Source organism: Echiichthys vipera (assembly GCF_963691815.1).
Source record: "Echiichthys vipera genome assembly, chromosome: 13".
NCBI classification, from domain to species: Eukaryota; Metazoa; Chordata; class Actinopteri; order Perciformes; family Trachinidae; genus Echiichthys; species Echiichthys vipera.
Genome location: NC_139838.1, coordinates 28,235,990 through 28,250,335, shown reverse-complemented (window position 1 = coordinate 28,250,335; position 14,346 = coordinate 28,235,990). Strand labels below are relative to the sequence as shown.

Here is a 14,346-nt window from a genome sequence, read left to right as displayed (position 1 = left end):
GGACAGGGACAAACGTGTCGAATCCAAAAGCAACCTTGACGCTATGACTTCAAGAAAAGCGTCAAGAGTGTTCTCTACGTTTTAAATCAAATGGTTTCAAATTAACTGTTGCATGAATAATGACGTAGCAGTGGGTTTTGTTTTTACACCGTACAGGTATTATGCTGTAATTACACATATGAATTATGTTTAACTGTGCTAGGTAATAAATAACATCCAGTTTCTTTCCATAAAAAGCATTTTTTTGTTTCTCTTTAGAGTGGAAATGCGATCAACAGCCGTCTGAATCTGACAGCAGAGGAAGGTGAGGAGCTTCACACGACTTTGCGCTTCTTTATCTTAATTTGTGTTTTTATTTTCTAGCCTTTTGAAAAAAATCACTTCCTTAAAATCTGAAATGCACTCACTAAGTGTTTGCACGGATCGCTCTCATGTGTGCGTCCTTCTGTAAGTTTACTCACATTTGGATTCATCTGCACTGCACTTTTGCTGTTTCAGAATCCGCCGCGGAGAACAAGCACCTGCTGTTTGGTCGTCCGCGGATGCTGCAGCCTGACCGGAGTTACTGCGTCCTCCACCAGGAGGGGTTCATCAGCGCCTACAGCCACGAAGCCCTGATACCTCTGTGGAGCTCCTTCACCATCGACAAGCCGGTGAGTGTGACAGTGGAGACGAAAAGTATTTAAAAGGTTAAACACACATGGTGACAGATAGGGCTGCCCCCGACCGAGGATTGTCTTGGTCGACCAGTGGTCATCATTTAGTGGTCGTCATTTAGTCGTCGCATATCTATGTATACCCCCCCCCCCCCCCCCTCGCCAACATAGAGCTCTACTGTAAATATGCAGCCACATGTTCTATAACCTGCAGAAACGAGTTCATTCGTATCATCAAACCTCACCCGGTCAGCCACAGTCACGGCGAATCATCTGAAAGACGGCGACTCAGCGGACGGACTGACAGTCCGAGTCGCTGCTGCACCCGGAGAAATGACCCACACTTCCTCAAGTTATCAGCCCACCACTCATGGAACTGGTTTACAGCAATATTTAACTGTGCTCTGCGAGGAAGGATATTACAAACAAAATGTTTAAAATATGTTCCTTAAATCCTCAAATCAACGTTATTGCAGCCGGTAACTCAAGTGGCGAGTCCCGCTGACGGAGACAGAGACCCCCGGCACGGCTGACTCTGCTGCTGCACGCTCACTGTGAGTGAATCAGTGAGACTCACTCAATGTTTGTGCACAGTTAAAGATGACTTCCACCCACCATGAGTATCGTCACGCTCTTGTTTTTGTGTTTTCCGCTTTCCTCTGAAGAAGAGTCTCATCTCATCTCATCTTCAGCGTCTTATCTGGGGTCGGGTCTCGGGGGCAGCAGCTCCAGCAGGGGACCCCAAACTTCCCTTTCCCGGGCCACATTAACCAGCTCTAACTGGGGGATCCTGAGGCGTTCCCAGGCCAGTGTGGAGATCTAATCTCTCCACCTGGTCCTGGGTCTTCCCAGAGGCCTCCTCCCAGCTGGACGTGCCTGGAACACCTCCCTAGGGAGGCGCCCAGGGTTCATCCTTACCAGATGATCCTGAACCACCTCAACTGGCTCCTTTCAATGCAAAGGAGCAGCGGCTCTACTCCGAGTTCCTCACGGATGCTGAACTTCTCCCCCTCTCTCTAAGGGAGACTCCAGACCCCCTCCTGAGGAAACACATTTCGGCCGCTTGCACCCACGACCTGGTTCTTTGGGTCCTGACCCAGCTTTCATGACCACAGGTGAGGGTAGGAACCAGGACTGAGCGGTAGATCCAGAGCTTTGTCTTCCTCAGCTCTCTTATCGTCACAACGGTGCGGTAGAGCGACTGCAGCTCCGCCCCCGCTGCTCCGATTCTCCGGCCAAACTCACGCTCCATCGTCCCCTCACTCGTGAACAAGATCCCGAGGTACTTGAACTCCTTCACTTGGGGTCAGGACTCATTCCCTACCTGGAGTAACAATCCACCGGTTTCCTGCTGAGAGCCACGGCCTCAGATTTAGGAGGAGAGTGATTTTTTTTATTTTTGAATGCCCTTTTTTCAGCCCTGTTTTCCTCCTGTTCAGAGCGACTTTGTTTTAGGTTTTATTAGCTCAGTGCAGCTCATTTTGGATTTAAGAATAAACGCCAGCTTAACCTTTGTACCTCCACATCTGGGTCCTCATTCCTGCCCAGGCCTGACAGGAACTTGGAGAACCACAGTGGGGGGAGTAGACTATCAGCATTTCCCCATGCTGCTGATTGTAGAGCAGGGAGATACTGAGGAAAAGGGATGAAAATAACCAGTGAAATAGAAATGCAACAGCAACAACATTGATCCCCAGTGCATTGTATTCATATTTAATACACTAGGTAGTTAATACTTCTTAGTTGTCATGGAGCTGATCTGTTGACATGCAACCCAGATAAATCATATGATTCCACCCTGAGCACTTTTGGGACTTGTTGGCTCTTGTTTTCTCAAAGGCGAAGCATCGTTGAGTTGCATAACTTCACATTATCTGAAGTGCAACTCTGCAGCTGCCAAAGCCTGGAGGGTTGCACAAGGGTTTGTTTTGAAGACTGGCACAACAACAGTAGTAGTATTGAGTTTACGGTGGTGGGAGTTAGTTCCAGGGAAAACAGATGAGCGTGGAGCAGCTGCGCTCTCAGAACATCAGCCTTTGAAAACATAATTAGATCAAGATCGTATTGAAAGATGTTTTCTGTTATTGAGCCTCGTTAACCGATCATTAAGCGTTAACAGACGAGTGTTCGTGTGCACGGTCGACATGTGCAGCCACTGAAAAGGACTCAACCACTCTGTGTGTGTGTGTGTGTGTGTAGGACGAGCTGGACGGCGCTCTTAACGGAAAACGTGCTGGTTCTTAAAGGGGCCTTCACATGATCAGATTTTTGCACTGGACTCCCCCAGACCCCGTAAACGGCTAAATCAACGCTAGAATCATAACAACCGTTAGCTCGTAAACGGCCTATTCACAAATCGGGTGTGAGGCTTCAAAAACCTCCAAGCGTTACGTTTTCTCCCCAGATCGTGAAACAACATTTATGTAATGTTAAATAGTGTTTCCTCCATCTTTCTAACTGGCTTGATGTCGCTCTCTGGTTGCCTAGGAAACATATACACCACACTCAGAGCTTCTATCTAATTGGTTGTTTTGAAAGGTCAGAAGCAACATGGTCGATGTTCACATGATTCGAACTTTTGGCGCAAAACTTTCCTCCGTAGGAAATGAATGGAACGGCCGGCGCAAAGCGTTTTTACGGCGTATCATGTTTAGGGGCGTTCAGAACGCCAACAAGCTACTCCAGATGCGGTTGCATGCGTCGCCACCTAGAGTTGATTTAAAGTACATCTGACAGTATTAATCCTTCAGAAATCCTTATTGTCCGTATCCGTAAGAATTTACATCCCTTGTTTCTAGCGGCCTCATTGGCGGTAAGATGCAACTGCAGGTGAACCTGTTCTTTCAGAGCCTCCATCTTGTTCACGGTCATGGTCACCACGTGTGTTGACTTTTTCCTTTATTGACACACATTCACCGATCTACTTCTGGTCTGTCCCCTATATGTTCCCCTCTTAAATCCACACACACACACACACATGCAGGCACACACACACACACACACACACACACACACACATGCAGGCACACACACACACACATGCAGACACACACACACACACACACAAACACACACATGCTCCTTTTACACTTCTGTCCTTCAAGTCTGACTCAGAAGTTTGAAGTTCCAGATTTCAGATTCCAAGTGAACGCAGCATGATCGGCAGTGATGAGCTTCAGCGTCAGACCAACCGCTGTCAGCAGCGTCACCGACACGGAGGCGTGTTTAGAGAGGGGACGTCTCCAGAGAAGTGAACGCTCAGCAAAGAGACAAAGATTGCTTTCATTAGTGGGTCACATGATCAATCACCAGTGTTTGAACTCACTCTGGGACAGAGAGAAACTTTAAGAACATGAAATAGATGAAAATCTTACAGATCATATCTTAAATCAGTAACATGTCTGGGGCCAGCTCTTGGAGTCAGTAGCTGATTAATTTAATTACCAACTAAACTTAAAAGGTTTTCCTTTTTCCTCGCAGCTGAACTTGAACCCGTTGCCAACGGTGACGGCAGACTGTTTGAGGCCTGATGTCAGACTCCCAGCATCCCAGAGTCCCAGATGTGACCAGTACAACGCTGCTGAGAACCTGACGCACGCCTTCCTGTACCCCCCCAGTACGTATATCAGCGCCAAAACACAACACAGTGACACAGGGAGGTGCTGGTGTCGCCCTCAGCATGAACACATTCAGTCAGTGACAAGAGGAGTGTGTTGTTTTGTTGTCCCACCCCATAATTGTAGTGTTAGCGGCTAACTAGCACAGTCCTCCAGCGAAGTCCTCATCTTTCCCGGGTCCTTGATGAAAAGCTGCCGCTGGCGTTTAGAGCAGACTGTCCCGCATGGCAGTGCTAACTTAAACCTCCATGTTTTCAAGTTCACGCTTAACGCTTTTGTCAATGCTAGTGAAAACAACAAACGCAGTTGACCTGGCCTCACAACAGTCCCAAACTGCGAGTTGCACAGGACAGTTTACTGCGAAATGATATTTGTGCCAATTCTTAAACAGTATTTAAGTCTACAAGCATCCGTCACCTCGGTATTAATTTCAGTTTTTCTGCGGTGGTGTAGTGGTTAGCACTGTCGCCTCACAGCAAGAAGGTTCCAGGTTCGCATCCCGGCTGGGGCCCTTCTGTGTGGAGTTTGCATGTTGTCCCCGTGTCTGCGTGGGTTTTCTCCGGGTTCTCCGGTTTCCTTCCACAGTCCAAAGACGTGCAGGTGTTCGGTTCATTGATGACTCTAAATCACCCGTAGGTGTGAATGGTTGTTTGTCTCTGTTCGTCTCTATGTGTCCTGTGATAGACTGGCGTCCTGTCCAGGGTGGACCCCGCCTCACGCCCAATGTCAGCTGGGATTGGCTCCAGCAACCCCCGCGACCCCGACCCCGGGATAAGCGGTTGAAGATGAATGAATGAATGAATGCTTCGCTTGCTGCGCGCATCTCTCAGACTCCATTATCACCAATCTCCCGCAAAAAGCAAAAAAACAAGAGAAGAAGGGAAACAGAGGATTCTGGGAAATGAAGTCCTACTGTACTTCATTTTCTATGATCACTATAGAAAAGAATCTGCATATTCCTACCACCGCTAAGATGATAGAAACCCGGTGAAATGAACGAGGAATGTTCTTGCACATTTTAAGAGAACCCTACAACAAACACAAGTTGTGTAAATTTAAAATTCCTGTGTAGTTTCCAGCGAGCTCACTCTGTGTTTACTCATAACTACCCCCCCCCCCCCCCCCACACACACACACACACACACAACCAATCACCACCACAATTTCATCATGAAAGCTTCGTCACCTCGAGCCTGAGGTCATCAGGTCGGAAAAGTTGTTTTTTATATTGGCTATTCTTATATTTTCTGCGCATTTAGATAGTTTATTGGCTGGAGCCGATCCCAGCTGACATCCGGCGTGAGGCGGGGTACACCCTGGACAGGACGCCAGTCTATCACAGGACACATAGAGACGAACAGAGACAGACGACCATTCACACCTACGGGTGATTTAGAGTCATCAATGAACCGAACACCTGCACGTCTTTGGACTGTGGGAGGAAACCGGAGAACCCGGAGAAAACCCACGCAGACACGGGGACAACATGCACACTCCACACAGAAGGGCCCCAGCCGGGATTCGAACCTGGTACCCTCTCGCTGTGTCACCGTGTCAGCCTACATTTAGAATGTGTCACCTAATATTTAGTTGTTTTTTAAATACATATTTAATTGGCATCACTTCCATGAACATCACGAGCAGGAGAGACCTCGTCCCCCTTTCTCTCATCTTGCGATGTCCATGGGCTCTATAGTGAGTCAGCATTTATGCAGATGATGTTGTCCTTCTGCGGCATAATCACGATAAAGGTCCGCAAATTCAAGTCTGACATCAGGGGTCTCAAGGTTTCATTGTCAACCCAGTCTCCTAAAGATTTGTACCGGTAAACATTAGGATTAAGATTAAAGACATGAATTTGAATTTATTTGAATTTATTGAAAAGGATCCCCATTAGCTGACGCCTAGACGACAGCTAGTCTTCCTGGGGTCCACCGAGGTCATAAAACAGTTTTACACACTTAAATTAGCAAGGTCACAACCTTAGCCAAAAATAAGACACAAATAAAAAAAAAAATAAAAACACAACAATAAATAAAGACCTTAAAATTAAGAACAATAATAAAAATAAATAAAAACAATAAAAACAATAAAAAAGGATAAAATTCCGTTCATACATTAATAAACAGGACAATCATTGCTGGGTCAAACAATTAAAATAAAACCTTCTTAGTCTCTTTTTAAAAGCAAATTTTCCCTTTGTATCGCGAATCATAACAGGGAGATTGTTCCAAAGAACAGTTGCCCTATAAAATACAGTCCTTTTCATTGAGTTTGATTTGGGTAGTGGTAATGCCATTTGTCGACTATCCGCTCCTCTAGTGTAGTGCGAATGTGAATCTGAGCAATATGTTATTTTATCATAAAAAGATCCAGGAGTTTTGGTATTAATAATTCTGTGATAGTATATTAAAATGTTTGCAGATAGTCTATGCTCGACCGTCAGCCAACCAAGACGTTCATGCATCACAGTAACACTAGTTCTTGTGGAACAACTAAGAACCAGTCTTGCAGCTTTGTTTTGAGCCACTTGTAATTGTTTTAGCAGACAGTTTGATGCAGCAGCCCATACAACAGAACAATAGTCTAAATGGCATAGCACCAATGTACAAACAACACTTTTTAGCAACTGCGGATTGATGAATGGTGCACATTTACGTGTAATTGCAACAGCTCTACCCATCTTGCCCACAACTTTGTTGATATGATCACACCATGATAATGTGCAATCAAGCCAGAGTCCAAGGAGTTTTACAGTTTTTACTTGCTGAATGTTCTGGCCGTTCAATTGCACATTTATTGTTGGATTAAACAATAATGAGACAGCATCAAATGAGACAGCATCAATAATAACATACACAGTAACTATGACTAATATACTGTATGTGACGGGGGTCCAGCCCTGCAAGTGGTCATTAACCCTCCTGTTGTCCTCATTTTCTGTATACACCCTGTGTCCTCCGGGTCAAAATGACCCGTCTGCACTAAACCCCTAATATAAGCATTCATAATGCTCTGGGTCGTGTTCCTCCCCATCTTCTTCTTCTGATACATCCTACACACTCACGGCTTCAGCACAGACAGAGTTCAGGGCCCTGTCGTCTGCAGCACCTTTATAATCTCTGCAGTCTGCGATAACACCTGTGTGTTGTTTACGTCTGCTACTGTCTCGTTCACGTCTGCTGCTCATTGATCTGAGACTGATCAAAGGCACAGCCGTCCGTGAGAAGACCCCATGATCTGTCTTGTTACGTCTGCGACTGATTAAAACAACTAAAACATTGGAACATTCAGTGGTTTGTAAATAACTCTGTGACCTTGAGTTCAACTCTTTGTGCCTCACGGGTCATTTTGACCCCAGGACGACCTTTGGACCTTTGTTTGTAGCTCACATGGAAATGTGAAGAAAAGCAACATTTCACTTTTTCTACTGTTGGTGCCGATTGAGGAAAAGTCATAAAATTTCAGGTTAAAAAAATATCGTTTAGGGGATTTTTGTTTGGTTTTTAACACAGTGGCGTCATTTTGACCCCAGGACAACAGGAGGGTTAAACCATTACACATGGTTTTAAGGATGTGTAATGCAGAGTCACATAAATGCTGACACTGAAGAAGAATATCAGAGTTTGTAAAACACTATAAGCTTCTAACAATTGTCCTCTTCTAGCGTTTATATTGATGTGTTTAGACACTCTACTATACTTTGCTAAGATTAGGGAAAGATCTCCGTCTTGGTTGGAAACAGAAAAAAGTCTGCAGTGACTTCGGGAAGGAGACAAAGTTTCTGTCGCCATCTTTAACCATAACTGCTGTTTGTAAGGTAAGACATCGGGGAAATGCTGACGTGATAAGTTGTGGTTTAGGCCAAATTCAGTAAATAAAATTCTGCCTGACTGAAGACAGAAACAATCCCTTTCTGTAACGGCTGAGGTGACAGATGCATGACTCAAATTCAGGATTCGGACTACGTTTGTTTCATCACGTCTGCATCAACGACACCGAGCGCACGTTGTGACACAGTTGAAGTTTTACACGTGGTCGAACAAAGTCACATAAAATAAAGTTACATACGCAGATTAAGTCAAAAGTCAACGCTGACTTTTCCATCCATCCGCCCTGACCTCCTCCCTACGTGGACCTGACCTCCCCCCTACGTGGACCTGACCTCCTCCCTACGTGGACCTGACCTCCTCCCTACGTGGACCTGACCTCCTCCCTACGTGGACCTGACCTCCTCCCTACGTGGACCTGACCTCCTCCCTAAGTGGACCTGACCTCCTCCCTACGTGGACCTGACCTCCTCCCTACGTGGACCTGACCTCCTCCCTACGTGGACCTGACCTCCTCCCTACGTGGACCTGACCTCCTCCCTACATGGACCTGACCTCCTCCATACATGGACCTGACCTCCCCCCTACGTGGACCTGACCTCCTCCCTACGTGGACCTGACCTCCTGCCTACGTGGACCTGACCTCCTCCCTACATGGACCTGACCTCCTCCCTACATGGACCTGACCTCCTCCCTACGTGGACCTGACCTCCTCCCTACGTGGACCTGACCTCCTCCCTAAGTGGACCTGACCTCCTCCCTACGTGGACCTGACCTCCTCCCTACGTGGACCTGACCTCCTCCCTACGTGGACCTGACCTCCTCCCTACGTGGACCTGACCTCCTCCCTACATGGACCTGACCTCCTCCATACATGGACCTGACCTCCCCCCTACGTGGACCTGACCTCCTCCCTACGTGGACCTGACCTCCTCCCTACATGGACCTGACCTCCTCCCTACGTGGACCTGACCTCCTGCCTACGTGGACCTGACCTCCTCCCTACGTGGACCTGACCTCCTCCCTACGTGGACCTGACCTCCTCCCTACGTGGACCTGACCTCCTCCCTACGTGGACCTGACCTCCTGCCTACGTGGACCTGACCTCCTCCCTACGTGGACTCAAAAACAGCATCTGGTAGAAAATATTTTCCCCTTGAAATGCAACAGAAAGGAGATGAGTGAATGTGATTATCAGGAGAAGACAGGGCTGCTGGGAGACAAGCACGAAGCGGTAGAGGCGGGGGAACACAGCGTGTAGAGTGTCCTGGAAGGCAGATGAGGCACCGGGAGGAGGGGAACGGATGAGACGGAGGAGTCGGTCTGTAGCAGAGAAAACCGAGAATGAGAAGGAATGAGTTGGCAAGAGTTGTGACGCTTTCATTGAAACGCTAACGAAGCTTGACTGAACATAACTGCTTCCATTGTATTACTTCCTCATTTCACACTCATTACTGTCACAGTGTTGCTGGAGGTGAAATGCTGGTTTCTACAGGACTGAGGCAGTTTCCCTAATTAGTCACAAAGGTTAAAACAGACCTGAAAGAGTCTTTTTTACACCCATGGAAAGTGTATTTTCAGAAAAAGGGGGATTATATAATTACCAAAAAGTTGGATTGTTGGGGCATACAGGGTCTCAGGAGCACGTTTGCACATGTATGAGCACGAGCGTGCACACGTGTACGAGCACGAGGCCTACGGCGGTTCTGAGGTCATTTCCTGTGCGCCTGTTGGGACGCGTGATGACGTATAGGCAGCAAGAAGCATTCTCCGAGGCCCAGGTAGTGTGAGTACAAACAGACCTGGAGGGGGGGACAAGGACCCTAAAGCACGGGGCACGGGACGAACGCACAGTGGGAGGGCGCCCTCAGTGTTTAGAGCAGGCGCCCCGTGTACAGAGGCCAAAAGTCATTAGCGCAATGGCCCGGGTTCGACTCTGACCAGTCGCCCTGTGTTGCATGTAGCCCCTCTTTCCCATTTCCTGTCAACCTCCAGCTGTCCTATCAAAATAAAGGCATGAAAGAGCCCACAAAAAAGAATCTTTCTTAAAGGGAAGTTTGATTGAAGTCAAGTTAAATAGGAGCACATTATTGGTGACACATCAACATTTAAGTTTATTAACGATATGATAAAAAATACAGAACCAAAAGTCGTTTGAAGTGACCCCCTCGTTAATAATGATAAATTGCAATGACTGTCTTTACACGTTCTTCCTCTCACCACATTTCCACATCTAAAAATCGTTGTTGTTGTTGTGTTTTGATTTTTCCGCAGATCTCAACGCAACAGCGGACCAGCAGTACGACGCCCTGCTCATGAGTAACGTGGTGCCAATGTACCCCGAGTTTAAGAGTAAGTAACTGGTTAATATGACGGCGGAAGAGAAATGATGATGACGTCCATTAAAGACCAGACTGCTGACGAATATCTGAGGACACTTAGGTCGCACTCACACTGTGCCTCCGTCCCGTGCCCAAACAGGTTTCACGGCTAAAGTCTGGTTCCTTTGACTAGTGTGAGTGCAACCGTACCGCGCCTAGCTGCGGCCCGCTTGCCGTCCACGGCCCGTTTGGGAGAGGTGGGCTTTAGTAAAGCACGTTTGCACATGTACGAGCACGAGCGTGCGCACGCGTACGAGCACGAGGCCTACGGCGGTTCTGAGGTCATTTCCTGTGCGCCTGTTGGGACATAGAAAAAAGAAGGAGGGACCATGCGCGGACATTTAACACAATGGCGGCGAAAGGTTCACGTTGGTGTGATGCGGAGGTGGAGTGTTTACTGCAGATTTGGTCGATGAAAAGATTCAAAAACAGTCGACAAGACGCACAAAAACTCCGAGGTCTACGGAAAGATCTGGAAACAAAGCCATGCATCGCCATGACGTCATCAATGCGTGTGACGTGTTACGGCGTGATGACGTATAGGCAGCAAGAAGCATTCTCCGAGGCCAAGGTAGTGTGAGTACAAACGGGCCTGGAGGGGGGGACAAGGACCCTAAAGCACGGGGCACGGGACGGAGGAACAGTGGGAGGGCGCCCTTAGAGACTCTGACATGAGGCATCAGCAGTTGTTTTGTCTCAGAAAACCACGATGACCCTCGTTTATCTGGCTTTTATTGAATCAATCCTTCCGTTTCTCTTGGACCTTGAACCTTGGAGCTGTACTGCACAACCTCAAGTTTTCGATTTAATCTTCTCTCCTCTTTTAGAGATCTGGGACTATTTTCACAACACCCTTTTAAAGAAATATGCATCTGTTTACAACGCCGTTAACGTGGTGACGGGTCCCGCCTTCGACTACAACCACGACGGCCGATTCGACACTCCAGAGCAGATCCAGCAGTAAGTATCATTTAAACTTCTAACAGCTTGGATTTCTGCACCACTGTGGAGTTTTGACTGCATCCACTGGTCCGTTGTGTTCCTCTCATTCTTTATTGGACCAGATTTCCCTGGAACACAACGGGACGCTTGTGTCCTGGAGGCGTGTGATGAGCAATGTTTTCTTAATCCACTTTATATTGGTTTTGCCTTTCATTTGTCTCCCATCTGCCCGCGGTGCACACAGCTTTCATTAATCAGTGGCATGCTTGGATTCCTTCAAAATTCTTAGAAGCCTGACACCCAGAAGTGACGAGGCGGTGACGTCTGTGGTTTCACAGTCAATTCAATTTTATTTATAGTGCCAAATCATAACAAAAGTGATCTCAGGACACTTTACAGAGTAGGTAAAGACCACACTCTGTGACTTATTTATGATTTACAGAGACCCAACAATTCCCCCGTAGAGTACGGTGGAGACGAAAACCTTCACTATAACAGACAGGAACGTCAGACAGACCCAGCTCTGTGGAGGACGCACATCTGTCTGCACCGGAGAGAGGAAGAGAAGGAGAGAGAGAGAGAAGAGACGGAGAGATGGACAGAGAGAGAGACAGTCCAGGATATGCAACCAACCACAAAAGTAACAGTAACTATAATAATATCTATAGTAATAAGCAGCAGGCACCACCACCATCAGCAGAGACCTGAGAGACGACAGAGCGTAAAAACAACGCGTAAGAAGTTGAATTAGTAACATGCGCTGATGAGACATGAATGATACAGACAGAGAGGAGAGAAGCTCAGAGGATCAGGAGCAGGATTATCCCCGGCAGACTCGGCCTATAACAGCAGAATGAAGCAGAACAACATCAGATCCATCTAGTAAGGATGAACCCTGGGCGCCTCCCTAGGGAGGTGTTCCAGGCACGTCCAGCTGGGAGGAGGCCTCGGGGAAGACCCAGGACCAGGTGGAGAGATTAGATCTCCACACTGGCCTGGGAACGCCTCAGGATCCCCCAGTTAGAGCTGGTTAATGTGGCCCGGGAAAGGGAAGTTTGGGATCCCCCGCGGTTGAAAATGAGATGAGAATCAGATGTTCAACTACCGCGAATGACTTGAACGTCTAACTTCACTGAATGTGTTTTTCGTTTGACTCCAGATTTGTCTCCGGCACAAACATCTCCTTCCCCACGCACTACTTTGCGATGTTGACCAGCTGCAGGGACTCTGCCAAACCGGTGACCACCTGCGCCGGCGAGCTGCAGACCGTGTCTTTCCTGCTGCCACACAGACCGGACAATTCAGAAAGCTGCAAAGTAAGAACCCTCAATGTGACACTTCACTGAACCTCTGACAATCCTCCAGCCAGACAGATCGAGTCAAACTCTCTTTATGACTTCACCTGAAACTGCCTCCCTGCTGGTGCCTTTCACGCTCCCTGCTCCTGAACAAAGCAGCTTTTTCTTCTGGTGTGTGTGTGTTCCCTTAGTAACAGACCCTTGAGAAAGTCCCTTTAAAGTAATGAAACCGATGAGGACGTCAGAGAACCGTTGTGTAAGTCTACCACTGAACCAGCCTTTATATCAAACAGGGTTGACGTGACGTTTTCATGTCACCACAAAACGTAGATTTCTAAATTCTGTGATGCTAAAAAAAAAGGTCTTGAAGGTGAATGTAGAGGTAGGACCGTTCATGAATGTGTTAAGAGAGTTATCTGAAAGACGGCACGGTGGTGTGGTGGATGTGTCTGCGTGGGTTTTCTCCGGGTTCTCCGGTTTCCTCCCACAGTCCAAAGACGTGCAGGTGTTCGGTTCATTGATGACTCTAAATCACCCGTAGGTGTGAATGGTTGTCTGTCTCTGTTCGTCTCTATGTGTCCTGTGATAGACTGGCGTCCTGTCCAGGGTGGACCCCGCCTCACGCCCGATGTCAGCTGGGATCGGCTCCAGCCCCCCGCGACCCCGACAGGGACAAGAGGATGAATGAATGAATGAAACTAAAAGACACTAAAACCACACTACACCTACTTAAATTCACGTATTGAAACTATATTTCCTGTGCAGAAAATGGCTGAAAGCTGAAACTCCCAATATTTTTATACTTCTAAAGAAGAAGAAGCAGATGTTTGTTCAAGATCAGGGGGTCACTCACAGTATCAGGGTTGTCAAAAAAAATAGATACTTGGAAAATAATCGATACTACAAATTTGTATGGGATTAGATACTAACTTGCAGAAGTATCGATACTTTTGCCGTCAACAGTGCAGCCTCCGCCTCCTCATTAACGCTGGTTCATCACATTAAAGCTCAACCCAGTAAACGACTAAATGTATGTATGAATGTATCTGAGTTCCCCGAATTTTACAGCAACAGTTAACAGTTGTACAAAGACCTCGGACCCTCTTCTTCCTCGCAGCTCTTCTTCTTACTTGCTCGCAAACCCCGCTCCTTTTGCTGCGTCTTCCGCAACTTCCCGGCCACCCTAGTAGACCCCAGCGTCTGCGTTTTTGAAGACAGGACGCAGAAACGTAGCCCGGAGACACATCTTCACAAACCAATGACTCGACCCTGGGTCCAAACTTGTCTCTTTTTGTCTTTGCATCGACAGAGTACACAAACCGAGTCTCACTGGGTCGAAGATCTCATGTGGTTCCATCAGTCGCGGGTCAGAGACGTCGAGTGGATCACGGGATTGGACTTTTACCAGGGCAGCGATCGGCCAATCCCAGAGCTGCTGAGGATGAAGACCCGCCCCACAGCGGCCATTCACAGGAAACACTGAAGCTCCTTTTTCCACAACAAGATTCAAATTCATCACCTGTGAAAGTGAAGAGTCTTAAATTGTCGTGACATTTTTATTTATTTACGTTTGTGTTGTGTCTTCTTATTGTTTACCTGCTATCGTGATTTTTATCCTATTG

At 47.4% G+C, this 14,346-nt stretch overlaps 1 protein-coding gene across 1 annotated transcript in view; it reads left to right on the top strand.

Annotated features, from left to right (window-relative positions):
* The window catches only part of LOC310955417 (venom phosphodiesterase CdcPDE), a gene marked incomplete at both ends in the record, with an annotated part of 43,742 nt that extends 29,535 nt beyond the window's left edge, over nucleotides 1-14,207 (top strand). Inside the window, 7 exons of the mRNA XM_083925235.1 lie at nucleotides 259-304; nucleotides 499-653; nucleotides 4,137-4,272; nucleotides 10,378-10,455; nucleotides 11,312-11,444; nucleotides 12,586-12,742; nucleotides 14,034-14,207. Of these exons, the coding sequence (XP_083781361.1) occupies nucleotides 259-304; nucleotides 499-653; nucleotides 4,137-4,272; nucleotides 10,378-10,455; nucleotides 11,312-11,444; nucleotides 12,586-12,742; nucleotides 14,034-14,207 (879 nt within the window). The remainder of the gene's footprint in view (nucleotides 1-258; nucleotides 305-498; nucleotides 654-4,136; nucleotides 4,273-10,377; nucleotides 10,456-11,311; nucleotides 11,445-12,585; nucleotides 12,743-14,033) is intronic.
* Between the last annotated feature and the right edge of the window lie 139 nt (nucleotides 14,208-14,346).